Source organism: Triticum urartu, chromosome 6A (assembly GCF_056163025.1).
Source record: "Triticum urartu cultivar PI428250 chromosome 6A, HENAU_Tu73, whole genome shotgun sequence".
Lineage (NCBI taxonomy): Eukaryota > Viridiplantae > Streptophyta > Magnoliopsida > Poales > Poaceae > Triticum > Triticum urartu.
This window is the reverse complement of record NC_141878.1, coordinates 572,605,112-572,624,920: the sequence shown is the minus strand read 5'-3', so window position 1 is coordinate 572,624,920 and position 19,809 is coordinate 572,605,112. Positions and strand designations below refer to the sequence as shown.

The following is a 19,809-nucleotide window of genomic DNA, read 5'->3' as shown; positions in this document are numbered from 1 at the left end:
TCCAGTTTCATCCTGACACTGAGGACTCCATTACCTGGTCCTTGACCCCTAATGGGTGCTACTCGGCAAGCTCCGCCTACAAGGTCCAGTTCCTTGCCTCTTTGCCCTGCCAGTTCGGGAACATCGTGTGGAAGACCTGGGCCCCTCCAAAGTACCGTTTCTTCGCCTGGCTCGCTGTCCAGAACCGCTTATGGACCGCTGATCGCTTGGCGAAACGCGGATGGCCGCACCAACCTACTTGCCAGCTCTGTCGTACCTCCCCTGAGACAGCACGGCACATTCTCTTCGAGTGCCGCTTCTCCAGACGTATCTGGACGGCCGCGGCCTCTTGGTTGTCTTGTCCAGACCTCATCAGCAGCATCGGGGAGGGTAGGCCTAAAGTCGTGGACTATTGGCTGGCCGTTTCGAAGTCCACCACCTCCTCCCCTATAGGCTTGCGCTCAGCTATCACGCTCATCACTTGGGAGATCTGGAAAGAGAGGAACGATAGAGTTTTCAACAATAAGTCCTCCCTGCCTTCGGTTGTCATGCACAAGATTAGGGAAGAGGGGAAGGACTGGATCCTCGCCGGTGCTAAAAATCTGGCGGAACTTGTAGGCTGATCCTCTTCCCCCTGTGTCGGGGGTGGTGTTCGCCCCCTTCCTCTTTTTTTGTTTTTTTTTGGCTCTTGCCATACCCCAGTTTGCTTCTCCTATATCAATATAAGGCAAAAGCTTTTTTGCCCGTTTCAGAAAAAAAATATTTATTGCCTGAAGAAAGGGGTTCAATCCTATATATAAACCTTTACATGCTTAGTATTAGTATCTTGTAATACACTCAGCTTACTTTGCAACTTCTTGAAAACTTCCAACTTCTCCCTTACGCGATTAGTGCGCGCGTTCCGGACGCTTTGCCAGTGTGTACCTTGACCAGTTACATGCATGAATGGATAACATTAGGCAAGTGAAACTTTTCCTACATTGGTATATAGTGATGGTTCTAGAAATCAGTGGCACGTTCACTAGCTCGTACTGTAGCTGCGAATCCCACAATTTTCAGCCCTCCAATTGACTCTATCAACGACTCGCATTGTTTTTTGGTTTTGAGATCCAAACATGTAAAACTCGTACACTATAGAGTAGTATAGAAAAGGGACTCATCACAAGTATGGTTTTTCTAACAGAATTATGGCAAGTAAGGTGATCTCAATTTCCATAGGCACAAACCAAGTGAGAATTTCTGCAGTGAAAGAAGTGAGAATTTCTCCAGTTCGCGTCGGCCCGTCAATAAACGAAAATTCTACACTTACGGACTGAGCCATACGGGCGGCACTTACAGGCAGATGTGTCGCCGAGTTAATGCCTCTCCCTCCGTGATTTTCAATTGCGAGGCCCGGTGCTGCCCAGTCAATTGTTGTCATGTCATCCCGTAACTTGCAATCCCATGAACTTTGCCTGTAAGTGTAGCAAAGCTCGTCAGTAAATCCCCAGAACAGCACAAAGATGCAGCAAAGGTCACACAAACTGCTCCATTTCATTCCTCGGCAAAAATTACAAGGAAGTGTGTACAGATTACAGATCCAGAGTTGTTCATCACAGCACTAAAAAGAGTTCCATTCTCCAGGGTAGTACGTGCTAGCCACGATGGATCCATGCGTTGGTGCGCGCGAAATAGAAGCGCACCGTCCGCCACTACTAGTTTTTTCTTTTTTTTTGAGCATCGTCCGCCACTACTAGTGAGCTCGCCAGTACGAGCCGCGAAGCAGAGCAACCAACCGGGTCACGCGGTCACCGCGAGTCGGCCCAGCCTGGACGGTCGGGGCTTGAAGTCGCGGCAGCGGCGGTGGTCCCGGCCGGCAGAGGACGGCGCGCTCACCAGCCGCAGCAGGTGCGCGCGCAGGACGGACCGGCCCTTGGTGGTCCTGCCAACGGGGCCAGCGCCGACGCCGCCGCTCCTGATGATCCCCTCGACGCGCACCGTCGCGCTGGCTCCCGGTGCAGCAGGCTGCTGCGACGCGCGGCCGGACGACGACGGCGACGACGTCTGCGGTCGCCCCCGTGGGTTGCGGTGGCGAGTGCAGCGGAAGGAGCCCGGGTGGTTGGTCGGCGAGCAGAGGCAGGTGAGCTTGCCGGTGCTGGGAGCCGCGCACGACGGCCTGGAGGTCGAGGTCGGGGTCGCCCTGGCTGAGGCGGTGGCGAATGGGTGGCTCGCCATGGTAGCTTGGGAACTCTTTTTGGATTCTCGGCTGGTCTCTCGACGGAGCTGCGATCAGGAGCGGTGGTTGCTGGTGGATGTCGTCGGGAGTCCTGGCCGTGACTCAGAGGGCGCGCTGCCCATTATATAGGCTCGCCGGTCGTCGCAGAGCCGGCGACGACGCATGTGTGTGTCTGAAGACGACGTTTTTCCTGTGCGCGTGTAAAAGTGTAAACCACTTGGCAAGTGCCTGAAACTCTCTTCCAAACCATATATAGAGTAGTTTACTTTAGTTTAAAAGGACAGGTTCACGCGTAGATTTGTTTCTTCTTCCACGTAGTACTCCTACGTCGCTGTGCTACGGACACGCACAACGGGAAGTATCGAAAGCCATGGACCAAAATATGATGTGTTCATTTTCATCGTGCAGTTCGTGTGTGCCCAATCCGCTCTGAATTCTAATACACCGCGGTTCTGTTTTCTGTCAGCAACACATGCTCCAAGAGCTGAGCTCATGCATATTATCTTTCTCAAAGGAGACGAATCTCTTCTTATAAATTGTGGCGCCGGCTTTTGCTCTCCTTCATCGGTGGAAACCACTCACCAGCATGTTCTTTTTCCAAAAAAAAATCGTACCACCGGCACGTATTGCTTTATCGAGGATGCTGACATCTCTAAATCGGGCAGGCACGTAGTTGCGTGAGTGAATCAGGCGTGACTCGGATGGGACGCCTTTCGCGTCGTCTCTCCTACTACCGCCGTGCCTAACCATTTTGTTATTTAGTGACAATTAGTATAGGAAGTAGTAGTACTGGATTATACTGCTTGCGTGGAGTCCCTTCAGCTAAATCTCAGCAAAACATACTCATATGACTCATATGCATGCATGCCGATCGTCCTTGTCATCGCGTGTATGCACAGTCAGACTCAGATCAACACATGCATGCACGTGTGATGTGTCATGTGGGCAGAGCAGTGCAAATTTATTCCGCGGGTTAATATGCTCCACTGAAGGATCGACCAAGAACTAGCAATTCAGTTTTAGAACTTCAGAAATACAACTGATTAGTGAATTAGGAGCCTTAACTAGGCTTGACTAGTGATGCGTCTTAGTCATCCGATTACTTGATTATTGTGATCATTGGTGGTTAGCCAAAACCTCGGAGTCTTAACGTGAGACGGCACTTCCACGACCACGACATGTGCTTTACATTACAGGCGAACTTTCAATACACTAGTATTACACTGCTGCTCAATAATGCAGCATATAAGCTTGGTTCAACCGTGCATGCAAAATTTATTTACCTCGAGATAATTACACGATCGCCCTCATGATCATCTGCTTACTCGATCGGCCCGAGTTACCTTAAAGTATTACAAGGAGCACAGATTAATTCATTGTCAATGTAAAAGTTACCCAGCATACTGTTGTAGAAGCAGAGATGGACAGTCCCCGAGTCTGAATGCGACGCGCTTATATGCGTAGATTTTCTTCAGAGTAATCACATCCACCATCGACTTAACCTAGGCGATCAGATCAGCCGGTGAGTAAACTACACACATCATCTAACCAGCATTCTCAACAAAGGGTTAACTCAATGTGTATACCATGTCATGGGCCATGCATGTGTAGGTTTGGTCAGGCCGCCATGGAGACCAAAGATTTCCGCAGGACCAGTAGCATTCCTCCAGCCAGCCGCAGCTTAACTGCAGATGACCATCAATCGTGTCTCTTTCTTACAAATGCTTATCCAAAACACTAGCAATTTCCGGGAAATTTATCCTAAACAGAATCGTACCAGTGGGTAGTTGCGTGGGCCAGGATCATATGGCCGGCCATGCCTCCCGATCGAGCTGACATGTGAAGCGAAATTAAGGTGATGGTGATCTTAGCCTGAGACAGGGACAACTACATCTTACCCGCCAAAATTTCCTCTCGACACAGCTGTGCTGAAAACTACCTGATAGATGGGATCTCCTGTGGCATGGCCGCTAGCAGTAGCTACAAGTAACATGAAGATTTCTTAGTTCACCAAGAGGCCCCCATAGAGAAATGGGAAGAATTAATCTCTGTGATGTGAGCTTGATTGGGATAGAGCTAGAATCATGATCAGGGCGTGAACGCAGGATCATTGTGTCAAGTTAATTAAGACGTGTTTCCGGAGAGAACAAAGCAGCCGTGAAAACGATTACATATAGCAGATTAATTTACAAACACACACGTCAAAAGGTTTAAAAATCAATAGGTGCATGGCTTCTTTACCTTCCACGGGCCACATTCTAGAACAAATGTTATGTGACGCGTGCTGTGATTAAATCTGCGGCCAGACTGGAGTTGATGCTGGATTCTGTTCTCATCCCCGGCACGCAGCGTTTCCGCTAAACTGAGTAATCAAGTGACCGGTGTCTTAATGATCGAAAACCACCCATAGATTAAGCAAGTTGAGTAATCTAAAGAACGCAGAGATAGACATCTCATGCAATCCAGAGTAATTTCGTGCCGGCTGGAGAACTTTAAGTACTTAACCTACGGTTTTTATTGAGAAAAGTATACTTTTCGTCCCTCAACTCTTGGTGAAGTCTAGATTTGGTTCCTCAACTCTGAAACCGGACAACTTGCACCCCCAACTAACGAAACCGGACAAGATTTGTCCCTGGTCTCGATATGAGAAAATTACGTGAATTTTAGTCGGCACGGTCAAAACCGGGTTGGGACAGCACCAATACCGGTCAAAATCGTGACCAGGGATGAATCTTGGCCGGTTTTAGTAGTTAAGGGCGCAAGTTGTCCGGTTTTAAAGTTGAGGGACCAAATCTAGACTTCGCCAAGAATTAAGGGATGAAAAGTATACTTTTCTCTTTTTTATTTCTTTTCTTTGTGTGTCGCAGTCCGTTCTATTTGGTCGTCGGATGATTTGTTACCCTAGATCTTTAGCATGGATTCTCCAGACAATTGGATTTTTCCTCTGAAATATCTGCCGACAAAATTCGGTTGTGAACATCCTCTTCACCCATGGTTGACAGTAATTAAGGTCGCTCCATCTTTGATGTAACAGTGACCACGATGTGCATGCAGAGCGGGTACACGTTGCTACTCCTACTTGCTTAGTATGTGTGCACGAACTGTACTAAAAGTCAATGAGAAGAGCTAGCGTAACTGCGTGACTGCATGAACGGTGATCCATCGAGTGTCTATCTTGTCATGGAATAAACTATTTGAAATCTAGCTTCCTGTTGTTTTTCTAGTGGAGCCCTTGAAAGAGGGCCGAATAACCAAGAAAAACAAGCTCGAGGTTAAATAATTACTATGACATATTGCGTGCAATTGGTCCAGAAAAATCAAAGGTAAAAAACATCTCAATCATGTGATGAATGCCATAAGATAAGAGTTAAAGATGGTTTCAGAAACCAGCTGGAAGAAGCGTGTGGACGATTGGAACAGGGACATTAATTTCCATGGATTGAAGATGGTTCTGTTGCGATATCTTATTATGCTTTTCAGTTTTTGTAGAGCCAATCGACATTCAGGGGATAATTTCAGAAAATATCATGAGCTTAATTTGATATGCGCATATGTCACATCCCCATGCAGTCGATGAGTTTGTTTGACATGAAGTGTCTCATTGAGCATGCAATCACAAGTGAGGAGATCTTATGTTTTCAGTTGCTCGTGCAAAAAAGGTACATATTGTTTCCTGTGCATTCGATGCGGATCTAACGGTCGTCAATGAAGAATGGCAGGCACACTATCATTGACAAACTTGGTTTTTTTATAGGAGTAGAGATATTGTTCATTCTCGAAGTCCATGAATTTGTTTTTTTTGTACATGTCGCATTTCAAGGTATTTCATCCTGAATTTTTGCTTCCATATACATTTCATCTTTGTATACTTGCATTTTTTTCAGATTTGTTTGAAATTAGAAGGTTTGAATTTTATTAAAAAAAATAAAAGAGTACATGGACCTCGGTCACCAAAACGCCCCACTCAAACAATTTTTGTACGCTTTTGGTCTCCATCATGGGTGGAAAGCACTCACTTTCTCCACCACCCACTAGCATGTTCTTCTTCCTAAAATCGTGCCGCCGCTCCTCGTTTTATATATCCTCTCGCCGACATTTCTAAATCAGGCACAGACGCAGCGTGATGCGTGATCGTGCAAGAATAGGCCGTGACTCGGAGTAGCCGCCTTCCGCGTCAGCTCTCGTACTAGTCTCGTGCCCAACCATTTTGTTGTTCAGCGCAACTAGTCCAGTGTAGAACTTGCTCAATTATTGGATTGCTACTGCTTGTGTGGAATCTCTTCAGAAAAAACATACGCATATCATCATATGCATGCATATGAGTATTTACAGTCAGCACGGAGATGGCAGCACGCATCCATGCATGCATGTCTGATGTGTCATCATGTGGGCAGTGCAGTGCCAATAAGAAAAAATCGAGCGTTTGACGAAAAACTACCACTTTATGAGTTTTTGTCCCATAGAACTACCACTTTAAAAATTTTGATCGGAAACTACCGAAAATTTCTTAATTTGTTCCCAAAAACTACCAGTTTCACTTGATGATCGTTTTAGACGATTTAAACAGAAAACAGACAAAACTGGCCCACCCGTCAGGGCTAATGTGGCTGAAAAGTCAATGCCAGGGGAGACTGGCCCACCTGCAGCCGTCGCCTCCCACCTCCCACCCCCACCCGCCCTGCGGATCGACGCCGCCGGACCTGTCCCCCGTCTCGCCGCCGGACCCGTCCCCCCGTCTCGCCGCCGGCGGACTCGCAGGGTCCGAAGCCTGCTCCCGCCTCTGTCACAGACACGCCCAAGGCCCCCAAGAAGCAGGCGCGCCACCGGCCTATAGCGGACGCGCCCGGACCGGCTACCAAGGACGCGAGTCCGATGACTTGCTGCTGCCGCCCAGTGCCCACGCGCGATAGCTCTCCAGGCGCAGGGGCATGGGCCGTCTCGCGCACTAAGACGAGCGGGCGACGGCGCTAGGCACCAGCGACGGGAGGCGGAGATGAGGGGCGACCGAAGGGAACTCCGGCGAGGCGGCGGACGCGAGGCAGCGGACGCGGGGCAGCGGATCTGTTCGGCGACGAGCTGCTCAACCTGCTCGCCGCCAGCCCCGACGGACTAGCTTCCGGCAGCAAGGGCTCGCCGTGACGGTGGTCCTGATTCCGGGGGAGGGAGAGCCGGCCTTCAGCGGCAACCAGGATGACGACGCGGAGGACGCCTCGCTGGGCAGCAAGGAGCTGGCGACCACAGCGTGCAGCAGGGGCGTCTCCCCGGCGGGCGCGTCACCGGAGTTTGGCCTCCTTCCCTCCCATGCACAGAAGTTGTTTGTGAAAATGCCAAATAAAGATAGAGAGAGGAGGAAGAAGAATGACGTGTAGGTTCCACCTGTAATAACGGTCAACATGTTTAAATCGTTTAAACTGTCTCATGTTAAGACTGCGAGGTTTTGGCTAACTACCTGTTAAATATCACACTAATCAAGTAATCGGCTGAGTAACGTAGCGCTATAGACTAGTCTAATTAAGGTACGTACCTAGTCACGCATGTCGCAGGAAGACTTGGCGAGGCATTTCGGTGGATCGACCGTGTTTTCTGCAAGCGTAGGATTTTTTCGAGTGTTTGACAAAAAACTACCATTTTAAGGGTCGTCGTCTCATAGAACTATCATTTTTTAAAAAGTGGTCGAAAACTACCAAAAATTCACAATACACCGTTTCTGCTGTTTAATATGGTAGCACACAAGCTTAATTCAGCCGTACATGCTGAATTTTTCAGCAGATAATTACACGATCGCTCTCATGATCATCTGCTTGCTCGGCCTGAATTACCGTATATTGTAGTACAAGAAATATCATTGTCAACGTACAAGTTACTGAGTAGTGTTCTAGAAGCAGAGATAAAGTGACAGTTGACTGCGACACGCTTATAGGCGTGCAATTTTCTTCAGAAAATCACATCCTACATCAACTTAACCTAGGCCATGAGATCAGCTGGTGAGTAAACTGTACACACGACGTAACCAAAATCCTAAACAAGCGGGTTAACTCTTATATGTACTCCCTCCGTTCCTAAATAGTTGTCTTTTTAAAGATTTCAAATGATGACTACATGCAAAGCAAAATGAGTGAATTTACACTCTAAAATATGTCTATATACATCCGTATGTGATGACCATTTAAAATCTCTAGAAAAATAAATATTTAGGAACGGAGGGAGTATACCATAATGCCATGCCATGACCCATGTGTAGGTTTGGTCAGGTCGCCATCTGCAGCCTCAAATTGGACTCCGAACCAAAACTTTCTACACGACCAGTAGCTTTCCTCCAGCTATCCAGCAGCTTAAGAGAGAATTCCTTATTTAATACTGTGTCTAAATATTATGCCCTATTTAATACTGCTAAATTGTTTCTTTCTTATCTAGCAACGAATCTAAATTTTATGCCTTTTATGACACTTTTATTCATTTTAAGCATAAATGATACCTGAAAAGACTCTTTTGCTCCTCATGTGGTATTTTCTTTTTGACAGCATTTTTTTATAGCACCCTCATGTGGTATGTTTGTGTGCGCGTGCGTGCATGTGTGATGTTGTGTGTGTGTCGAACGCCTCCTATTGTTCGTCTACTTCTACTAGTTCCTGATCTCCATCTACTAATTACTCCGTTGCCCGTCGCTGCCGCTGCTAATCGTATAATCGATCCATATATTCTAGTACTACACCACGATGCTCCTTGCATCCACTATATTTTTCTTTGGTTACTACACGCCTACCTCTATAATCCATCCATCTAGTCTAGCTACTATTTCTTTCACACGTACACATACACCACTCCATCCATATATCTCCGTCTTTCTAATTCATCTTTTGTTTTCTTCGCCACTGAATAATTCTTCCACATAAATCTTCTAGCTGTTTGTGCGAGTGAAAGATCAGGGCCACTACATTAAATCATCTCAAACCTATTTGAGCCGTATCAGTGTGTGTTACTACCATACACACATATCACATGAGGGGCAAAGGGGTCTTTTCCAGTGTCATTTAGGCTCAAAATGGTCGAAAGTGTTATAAAAGGCATAAAATTTAGACTCGTTGTTACATAGGGAAGAAAAAAAATTACAGTGTCAAATAAGGAAACGAAATTTAAGACAGTGTTAAATAAGGAATTGTTTCGCAGCTTAATTGCAGATGACCGACCATCAATCACGTCCCTAACTTGCAAATGCTTATCCAAACAGAAATAAAGTTTCCATTTTCCCGGAAAATCTATCCAAAACAGAATCGTACCGATGGGTAGTTGCGTGGGCCAGGGGCGCATGGCCGGCCATGCCTGCCGATCGAGCTGACATGTGAAGCAAAAATTAAGGTGACGGTGATCTTAGCCTGGAATGGGCATGCAAACATCTTTGAACATGGACAACAACATCTCACCCGCCAAATTTTCTCTTGCACAGCTGGGGTGAAAACTACTGGTACGCCTGTGGGTAGCTGGGGCCAAGGTTTTCACTTTCGGTTTTAGAAAAATTTCAACACCAACCAAAATCACTGAAATTTTCATTGAAATCAATTAAGTATTACTTCATGTGTACCAACCGAAATCAAAATAGGGGGAAAGATTAATCTGTTTGTTGCTGTGAAAATAATCCTCATGCATGCATTTCCAATGTAATATGGACCACCTGATTACCTGAGCGAACTTTCGTACTTATGCATTGTGATGGGATCTACATGAATGAAATCGCGCAAACAGAATCAACCATTCTCCCACGTAGTATATACAATCCTGGTAAGGAAAACATACTATGGGCAGTATATAGCTACATGCATCATGAACCGGGCAAGCACGACATTTTGTGAATCAAGACGAGATACATTTGTTTGTTAATTTACGGAGAGAGCAAAGTAACGACGAAAACGGCTATGTAGCTCGAATTATTTTACTTGTACAAACACACATATTAGAAATACAAAATCAATAACATGGCTTCTTTACCCTCGAGGGGCCACTTTCTGGAACATATGAATTTTTAGATCATCTTGAAGTGTTTTATGACCCATGCTGTGATCAAATCTGTGGCCAGACTGGAGTTACTGCTGGATCTTTGGGGTTCTCGTGCGTGCACTCAGTATTAGGGCATAAAATGCGTAAATAATATCATATTCATACACATATGGCTGGTGTCTGAAGACCAGGGGGGTCTTGGTATTGAGAACTTAGAAATCTAGAATAAGTGCCTTATGAGCAAATGGCTTTACCGTTTGGAGATGGAGCCGGAAGGCATATGGGCACAGATTTTGCGTAATAAATATTTGCAGTCGAAAACGCTCGCCCAGGTTGCCATGAGACCAACTGACTCGCCATTCTGGAAAGGGCTTATGAGAACGAAGGATTTGTAGTTTCAAAAAAAACGAAGGGTTTGTTCTTTCGTAGGGTCAAATTCTTGGTTGGCAATGGGATGTCAACAAGATTTGGGGAGGACACGTGGTTAGGAGAGACACCCCTGGCCGTCCAATACCTCGCCCTTTATAACATTGTGCAACGCAAGGAGGATTACGTAGGCACAGTGTTCCAAACGATTCCCTTGAATATTCAATTCAGACGCGCGTTAGTTGGAGAGCGATGGAATGCCTGGCTTCACTTGGTTCGGAGATTGATAGATGTTCAACTTTCTGACCAGCCGGATTCGACGCAATGGACCCTAAATAAGAATGGGGTTTTCACGGTGAAGTCTTTCTATATGGATTTGATTAATTCTGGCCCAATCCCAAGATCGTTGCATATTTGGAAGATTAAAGTTCCCTTGCGTATTAAAATTTGTATGTGGTTTGTCCACAAGCAAGTAATACTCATCAAGAACAACCTAATCAAGAGGCGATGGGTAGGTAGTTCACGTTGTTGTTTTTGTGATCATGATGAAACAATACAACACTTATTCCTTGAATGCCCACTCGCCAAATTGCTTTGGAGAACCATTCATATAGCCTTCAACATTAATACTCCGGTTGACATTGGATCGTTATTTGGAACATGGTTAGCTGGGGTTGAACATACTACAGCAGCTCGTATTCCGATTGGAATATGTGCGCTTTTGTGTGCTATATGGAACTGTAGAAATGATTTGATTTTTAACAGACAACACAATTTAACTTTCTTGCAGGTTATCTTCGGGGCTACCGCATGGATCCGTACGTGGTCCTTACTCACTCCTATGGACTCCAGGGAGCCTTTGATTACTGGGTGCAACAGTGGAAGATGGTAGCACGGGTTATATTCAACTGGTTCGGATGGCGGTCGCATAATAGGATAAGAGTCTAGGGAGCTTATCCTTTCTTTTGCCTTACCGGTTGTGTTTTGGAGCATATACTTTTATTTTCTTTGATTTGCTCCGCTTGCGAGCTGTAATACCTTTATGACTTTGTGCTACTTCGAGACTTTTTAATAAGATGGCTGCATGCATCATCATGATGCAGAGGCCGGGGGTACGCCTCCATTTCAAAAAAAAAAATCCAAAATCCATCCACAGATTAAGCAAGAAGATAATAGTATACACATACAGCTTGGCGTCTAAACGATTCAAAACCATCTACGTACATATTAAGCTAGATGATTGATCCAATGAATGGAGATATAAACACCTCTGCAATGCAGAGTAATTTCATGCCGGACGGAGAGCTTGGCTGAAGATGTTTTTTTTTTCATTTCTTTGCGCATCAATCGCCCTATACGTCGCAGTCCTTTTTATTTGACCACTAGATGGATTAATTACACCAGATCTTTAGCGCGGAAAGATCAGAGGAGATTTTTTGTGAAAAGTCTACCGACATAATTCTCATTCGACTATCCTCTGCAACGATTGTTGAAAATTTCTGTGATTGTAACTAGATTCTAAGTAATTAAGATGGATCTGTCTTTGATGTAGTAGTGACAACGATGTGCAAGCAGAGCATGAATGTTGCTACTCCTACTTGCTTTGTATGTGGGTACGAACTGTACCAGAAGTTGATGAGAAGAGCTAGCCTACGTAGGTGGAGAATCCGGCTGCTGACTGCATGAACGGTGATCGATCGAGTGCCTATATTGTTGTGGAACAAGCAATTTCCAATTTAACTTGTTTTATTCAGTGGATCCCCTCGAAAGAGGGCTAAAAGACCAAGCGAATTAAGCACATGGATAATTTACTATGATGCATCACATGCAATTATCCAAAAAATTAAGATCAAAATACATCGCAATGCTATGATGAATACCATGAGAGTTAGAGATAATTTCAAAAACTATTCTGTGGAAGGGTGTGTACAATTCGAAAAGGGAGTATCAATGGGTTAAAGATGGGTTTGTCGCAAGCTTTGATTTTGTTTTTCACTTTTTGATGAGTTGATCAACATTCAAGGGATACTTTCAAAAATATAAGAGGTTAATTAATTTGATATTTGCGTGTGTTATATCCCCCAATGCAGTTGACGAGTTTATTTGACACGAAGTGTCTCATTGAACATGCATTCACAAGTGAGGATATATCTTCCTTTTTCGGTTGCAACTGGAAGAAGGCACACCATATTTCAAGAGTGAGCAGAGCACGTGGCTGATTGCTCGTTAGGCATTGCCATATGTAGATAGGAGAGTGAACCACGAGTTGAAGTTGGTGCCCTCCAGGTCAAAGTTGAGTGAGATGAGAATGATCTGAGTGTGAATATTAATACATTATATGTTTTCTGTATACTTAGGTCAAAATAAAGATTTTTTATGTTGCACAAAATTGTTTATGACTAATCTCTAACTCAAAGCCTGATAAAGAATGACACGACGAAGGCGTGTGTCCCCTTCTAGTGTGATGAATGCCATAAGAGTCAAAGATGGTTTCGAAACCAGCAATTTGAAGGGTGTGAATGACTCGAACAAGGGCATCAATTTCCATGGATTAAAGTGGGTTCATCATGATCCCCTTCCTACGAGATGGACCCCCCCCCCAAACACACACACACAACGCTTACAGTTATACCTCACTGGGGCATGACGCCCTACATATGAAAAGATCAAAAGAAGATTATGCAGAAGGAGGTGGGCAGATTGAGGACGAGTAAGGGAAGACATTCACACATTGTGCTACTCAAGATAGAGACGCAGAGATCTTCTCCGCGAGTTACCATATCCATCGTAGTCATTTTTCATTAGTTTCGTGGCCAAACAATCTTATTGATAGTTAATTTCATTAGTACAGTTTGTTCAAGAAGTTGCCACGGAAATCTGTCGGCACTAATTCCCAAATTGATATCCATTTCATGGAAAAATCACAAGGTCAGGACGGTTCTGGTGAGAAGAGAGAAAAATATAAGTCGTCTTTAGTTTTTCTTGAACCATTTTTATTTCCAACCTTGTTTCTTTAGCACCAAATGGAATATACATTAAAATATCAATCATAATGTTCACACATACAATGGACGGAGAGGGGGACGTGGGAAAAGAACAAGGAGGCGGTGACATTGAAGGGGAGCGGTGGCAAGGAAACGATGTGGGATGGTGGGCGGGGTAGAAAACTCAATAGTTTCAGTAATTGCTTTTCTTAGCATACATGTGGTTTAAAGGTCCTTATTTTGAAACATCATGGGCTACAAATTGTTTCTCCAAATAAAGGAAAAAAAAACATGATCATGATATTCCGATGAGAACAAATACTATCTTGTCTCCAATTTATGTCGGGCCATTTCAAATAATTTGGTTTTCTGTAGCATTGACTACGGTGTATATATACGCAACTGACAGCAGCATGTGCTTATAAGTATATATATTTTACTACATAACTTTGTTATTAACACCAACTCGAAGTTAATTACGATCATGATTGAAATTGCGCAAACATCGGACGTTATTTTGCATAGTTCCTGCTGTATGCAATCCTTGTGATAAAAAAAAGGGAGGGGAGGGGGGGGGGTGTTGCAGGGAAGAAAAGCATACTATCGGCGGTATATAGCTCATGCATCATGATCAGGGAATGTAGGGTTTTTTATTAATTAAGAATAATACATTTGTTTATGGAGAGAGGAAGTAACTGTGAAAACGAATATGCGTAGTATGGATTGTTTTACATGTACACACACACACACACATCAAACATACAAAATCAATACTAGATGCATGCCTCTTTTACCCTTCGGGGAGCACTTTCTAGAACATATGTTCTGTGACGCACGTTGTGATTAAACCTGCTGCCAGACTACAGTTGATGCTGGATTCTTTGGAGTTCTCGTCCCTACCCTCAACGTTTACCGCAATGCGCAAATAATATCATACATATACGGCTAGTGTCCAAGCAATCCAAAACGCATCCATAGATTAAGCAAGATAATTACATCCACATATGGCTGGTGCCTAATCGATCTAAAACCATCCACAAATTAAGCTATATGATTAATTCAAAGATAAACGCCATTGGCAAGACAGCAACGCAGAGTAATTTCATACCGGCTAGAGAGCTTAGCTGTAGAGGTATTACTTATCTTTTCTTTGTGAGCCGCTCATTGTATATATCACAGTCCATTTTATTTGGTCACCAGATGAATTAATTACCTTAAATCCTTTACAACTCTTACGGTGATTACTTACATTGGATTATTCAGTCAAGATTTTGTGTGGAAAATCTGCCCGACATTAGTTAATTAATTACTCTCAGGTGAATATATTCTCTCCCACCGAAGATTAAAAAATAAAAATTCATGCAATTGTAATCAGATTTTTTTAAAAAATACTCTCTCTGATCTATGTTATTTGTCGCTCGAACGGATATATTTAGCACCAAAAGTTGATAGAGATGTTAGCGTACGTACGTGGAGAGTAGTAATTTGGTTGAAGACCAGGTGAACGGTGATCGACCGATTGTGTGCCCATTTTGTCCTAGAACTGACGATTCCAAATCTAGCTTGTAGTTTTTCCAGTGGAGCCCTTGAAAGTGAGGTGAAAGACCTAGCAAATTAAGCACGCGGTCAATCAATTAAGATGCACCGCAACTATTCCAAAAAAAACATCTCGATCATATGATGAATGCTCTAAGAGCTAAAAGATGGAGATTTCGGAAACAAGCCAGCAGGTACAAGGTGTGGACGATTCGAGCATCGAAACGTCATGATATTTTGTTTTGCTTTTTTTTGCTTTTCGAAGAGCCGATCAACATTCTGGTGGATATTTTCAGAAATATCATGAGGATAATTAGGTAGATCATCTTTATTTCTTATTGTACCATTCTCATTTCCAACCTAGTTTTTGTAGCACTGCAATATACATGAACACATAGAATAAGGAAGCGGCGACCTAGGAGGGGTGCGGTGGCAAGGAGATGTCCGGTTCGGAATAGGGCATGGGGGGGGGGGGGGTAGAAAACTCAATAGTTTAATGATTGCCCAGTTTTTTGGCATGTGTTGTTTCAAAGGTTCGTGCTTTGAATAATACTTGTCTCAGACAAACTTGCAGCCATATCTGAATTTGTATGCCAAACAAAGAACTGTACAAACCCGTTTTAAGTTGTTGGTTTGTTAAAACTGGTTTTGCTAAAAATCATCTTAAATCTCATTTTGAAAACCTATCTGAAATACTACCAGCTAGGGAAAATATCAGGTGATACAGAAGCTAAAATGCTCCCATGCTACGATGCGATCTCGGCCGTTGGATCTCACATCCAACGTTCAACATCTGAGGGATGTGGACCAGGGCGCAATTATGGTCTTCCTGAATGGCTCTTTTGAAAATATTCTGGGGCTCTTGGGCTGACCATTGGATGTGAGATCCAATGGCCGAGATCACATCGTAGCATGGGAGCATTTTAGCCCCTGCATCACCTGATATGGAAATGGGAGCCAAAATATATCTTAGTAACATGGTTTCTTTAGCACCGGCTACAAATATGTGCGTAGCTATCGACTATGTGTGTGCAAACCATACCAAACAACCATCCGACTCACTATGACAAATTAATTAGCACGGGTAACAATCTTTGAATTGACAAATTGAAGTCTTGTAGTTTTTCCGGTGGTCCCTGAAAAGGAGTTGAAGAACATATATATTAAGGGCTTCTTTGATTCAAAGGATTTTCAAAGGAATATTGGAGAATTCTAATCCTTAGAAAAATTTTCAACGTGGGTTGTTTGATTCGTAAGATTGTAAACCATAGAATTTTTTTCATATGATTCACTTGCACTAGATTTCATAGAAAATTTTCCATCCATTCAAACCTCTTTGAAAGAATTCTACGTTTTTCCTATGCACAATCAAACACGCGTACAATCCTGTAGGATTCAAGACGACATGCCACTCTAATCTCACATTTTTCCTATTCCAGCATTTTGGAAATCTTACGAATCAAAGAGGCCCTCACCGAGAAGCTCACTGGAAAAGAAGAAAAAGCATCTCAATCCCGTGTTAAAAGATGATTTTGCCAGAGCACCGACCAGTGTAGAAGCTGTGGACAATTCAAATCGGAAGATGCCATGAGGCTCACCATGAGCCACCCAACTCGACGGATCGACAAATCTCATATGGAAATATCGTAGGAATTAATAATTTTGTTTCAAGAACCAACTTGGCATACTAAATATCGCGGGGTTTAATTTGACCGTTTCATTTCTGAACTTGTAGAGATGCATTGGCCTGGTCTATTTAGCAGGTGAACTTCTTGTACGTTAACCGATGACCTGGTCTATTTTTGTTTCAAGCATCAATGTTGCATCATTGGTTCATTAACAATTGAAAATATATCTGCAAAGTTAACATGCGAGTACCCAGGTGCCTTGGGCAAGCAGGAGATTTTCTTTGCAGTCTAACAAGCTTATGTGCTCTGCAATGCCCCAGCATCAACATTTTCAATTGGCCAACACCGTCTCAGGAGGCAACCACTTCTTCTGAACCTGAACTGCCTGCGTCGTGGCTGTACTGTTTGTTTCTGAATCTTCGTCAGTTTTACCTCCTCCAAATACTGATTAATAAACCCACACGCAGAGAAGGGACTCTGAAATTCATTTTCATGAATGACCCGTAAATTCACCAAATCGCGAGTAAGTAAATCAGAGTGATTCGAAGTATCCGTTAGCTCAAACAGTGATTGATTTGCTTCTTGAATCTCAATTAACGCCATTCATGCATGCTGGAAAAACGCATTCTGTACAGTTACGGACGGGCTCATCAATCGAATTGGTTCTAAGAACTCCAATTCTTCTGGCAATTTCTTTCCTATGTACTGTAGTACTAGTACTCTACTATCTTGCTACGGCATGTCGACGCTGTTCGTTTAGTTTACTGGCTGTCGCCGGCCGTGGACACGGCGGAGAGCCGGCTGGGCCGGGGGCGGAACCCGCCCGCGCGCCTCCGGTGCTGCAGCGACTGCTGCGCCGCGGGGGACGGCGCGAGCGCCCTGCGTGCCCAGTGCCCGCTCCCCATGGGGACGAGCCACGCCAGAGCGCCGCCCGTGCTCTTCGAGGTGGACGGCGGCGAAGGCGGGGAGGCCGGCCTGCTGCTGTTGCTGCTGCCGGCGGGGGCCGCCTGCTTGCGCTCCTTGTGGAGGCTGCAGCGGAAGGAGCCCGGGTGGTTCGTCGGGGAGCACATGCAGGAGGATCGACGGCTCCTGGTGGAGGACGGGGACGAGACGCTGACGGACTTGCCTGGCGAGCGGGCGGGGAGGTTGACGCGGGTGGGCGAGGCGGAGCGGTAGCTGGGGATCGACGGGACCGGGCCGCTGGGCCGACTCGCGGTGGCCGTCGCCATGAGAGATTGGAGAGATTAGAGTGGATGGAATCCGGTGCGCGGAGGAGATGGCTGCAGGTTTTGGAGACTTGAGAGTAAACTGAGAAGGGGGCGGGTTGGGCGGGATTTATGTAGCCGGGAGGGGTATTCTGGTAAATTCATGGGTTGGGAACTGGGTTAAGGTCGGGTTAACTAACTAACCGGGGTTAATAACGGGCGTAAAGCAGTGGGCCCGGACGGCTAGCACACAGGAATGGGTTCAGAATATTTTAGGACTCGTGCCAACTTGTTTTGAATATTTTCATTTGAAATGCTGCGTGCTGTGCCCATCCGACGCTTGTTGCTGTCAGAAAACCGGCTCCGGCACGCTGAAAGGCCGGACCCAGAAAAAAAGGGAGTGATCCTTTGAACGCTCGGAGCGAGGCAGGTGACGGTCAGGTTGGCACGACTAGGACCTGCACGACGTGACGCGCCAGCAGCCGGACGGACCCCAGCCGCCGGCCGTGGGATCGCCCCTGCTTTGCTTGAAACGCGGCCGGCCTCTGAACGCTCGACACACCGGCATCGGCGGCATCAGTCGCCGTAATGGCAGTGTCCATCGGCGCCGAATCTGTTCACTCACGCCCGCCAATGTTTGTCCGTGGAGTCCGCGCGAAGGAAGGGATCGAGATAACTGTTGCTACTGCGTCTCGCTTCCTTTGATTCTGGTCGACCGGACGATCGATCGTGGCCGTCTCTTTCACTGCCGCTCCGGCTCCCTCTTCACGTCTTTTGATCTTGGTTGTTTCACTGTGAAAGTCCGTCCCTGGCAACATGCATGCCGGTGGATATTATCGTCGTCTACTCTTGTGCAGTACTGCATGCTCCTCTGTTTAACACACCGTGCCCACTGCCTCTGTGACTCTGTGGGCATAATCAGCAATCCAGTCACTGACGACGCAGTAAAGGACAGTTCTGGTGTTCCGTTTTTTCAACCCATATGCAGATCTAGTGCTAAAAAACAGCACTGTTCATGTCACGGCCGCGCACATGCGCACGGTCACCACATCCCGACGCCGCGCGAAACGGCTATTCAGGCCGCGGCACATGGTCGGCCGGCCTCGCGGCGTGCCACGGACACAGACTGGGAGGGTGCGTGGCGACGGCCGGCCGCGCGCACATGGCCGACCTCGCTGCGTGCCAAGGATTGGGAGGGTGCGTGGCGACGGCCGGCCGCGGCAGCTGGCGCACGCAGCGCTCTAGGGCGGGCGCTACTAGGGTTCATTTTGTTTACGTTTTCTGCCCACACCTTGTCGTTTAGATTAGCAACAGAGAGCATCTTCAACAGGCGTCGGTCGTGCGTAAAAAACACATATGCGACGCGCGCATCGCGCGCTACGCCTGCTACAGCAGCCGCGCTAAAATGCAGCGCGCAAAAAAAACAGCGCTCGCTCATTTTAGACTAAATGTAGGCATTGAAAACTAGATATATTGCATAGATTTTAAAACGATACAAAGGTATTTTACATCCGAAACATAGATTGTATAATAATTAAAAACGACAAACGATAAAAAACTCCGTCATCCTCGCCCAGTAGGCCTGCTCGTAGGCGACGTCCTCCGGGTGGCGGTGGCGCCACTCCGTCATGACCCGCTCGTCCTCCTGGGCGACGAGGAGGCGGCGCTGCCGCTCGTTGTGCTCCGCACGGTCTTATGCCGTGTTCAGACGCGGCGGCGGGGCACGGTCGAGCGCTTGTTGGAGCGTGTAGACATCCTGAAAGTTCATCTGGCCGCGCGGCCGGCCTAGGCGCCACGCCGCCGCGTCGTACGCGCAGCCGGCCTCGCGCGCCGTCCAGTACGTGCCGAGGCCGAGCCGGAGATTGCCGGAGCGTATCTCCGCGTAGTAGCCGCCGTTGGGGCGC

At 46.0% G+C, this 19,809-nt stretch overlaps 2 protein-coding genes across 2 annotated transcripts; both read right to left on the bottom strand.

The window, feature by feature from the left end:
* Nucleotides 1-1,493: 1,493 nt before the first annotated feature.
* LOC125512851 (uncharacterized) lies at nucleotides 1,494-2,420 on the bottom strand. Its single transcript, XM_048677924.2, has one exon. It carries the CDS (start codon nucleotides 2,191-2,193, stop codon nucleotides 1,759-1,761), a length of 435 nt encoding a protein of 144 aa, XP_048533881.1. The 5' UTR covers nucleotides 2,194-2,420; the 3' UTR covers nucleotides 1,494-1,758.
* Nucleotides 2,421-17,254: 14,834 nt separating this feature from the next.
* LOC125512850 (uncharacterized) lies at nucleotides 17,255-17,999 on the bottom strand. Its single transcript, XM_048677923.2, has one exon. It carries the CDS (start codon nucleotides 17,927-17,929, stop codon nucleotides 17,462-17,464), a length of 468 nt encoding a protein of 155 aa, XP_048533880.1. The 5' UTR covers nucleotides 17,930-17,999; the 3' UTR covers nucleotides 17,255-17,461.
* Nucleotides 18,000-19,809: the final 1,810 nt, after the last annotated feature.

Coding starts and splice junctions, on each gene's coding strand:
- LOC125512851 (XM_048677924.2), bottom strand. CDS start 2,193: ATGGCGAGCCACCCATTCGCCACCGCCTCAGCCAGGGCGACCCCGACC.
- LOC125512850 (XM_048677923.2), bottom strand. CDS start 17,929: ATGGCGACGGCCACCGCGAGTCGGCCCAGCGGCCCGGTCCCGTCGATC.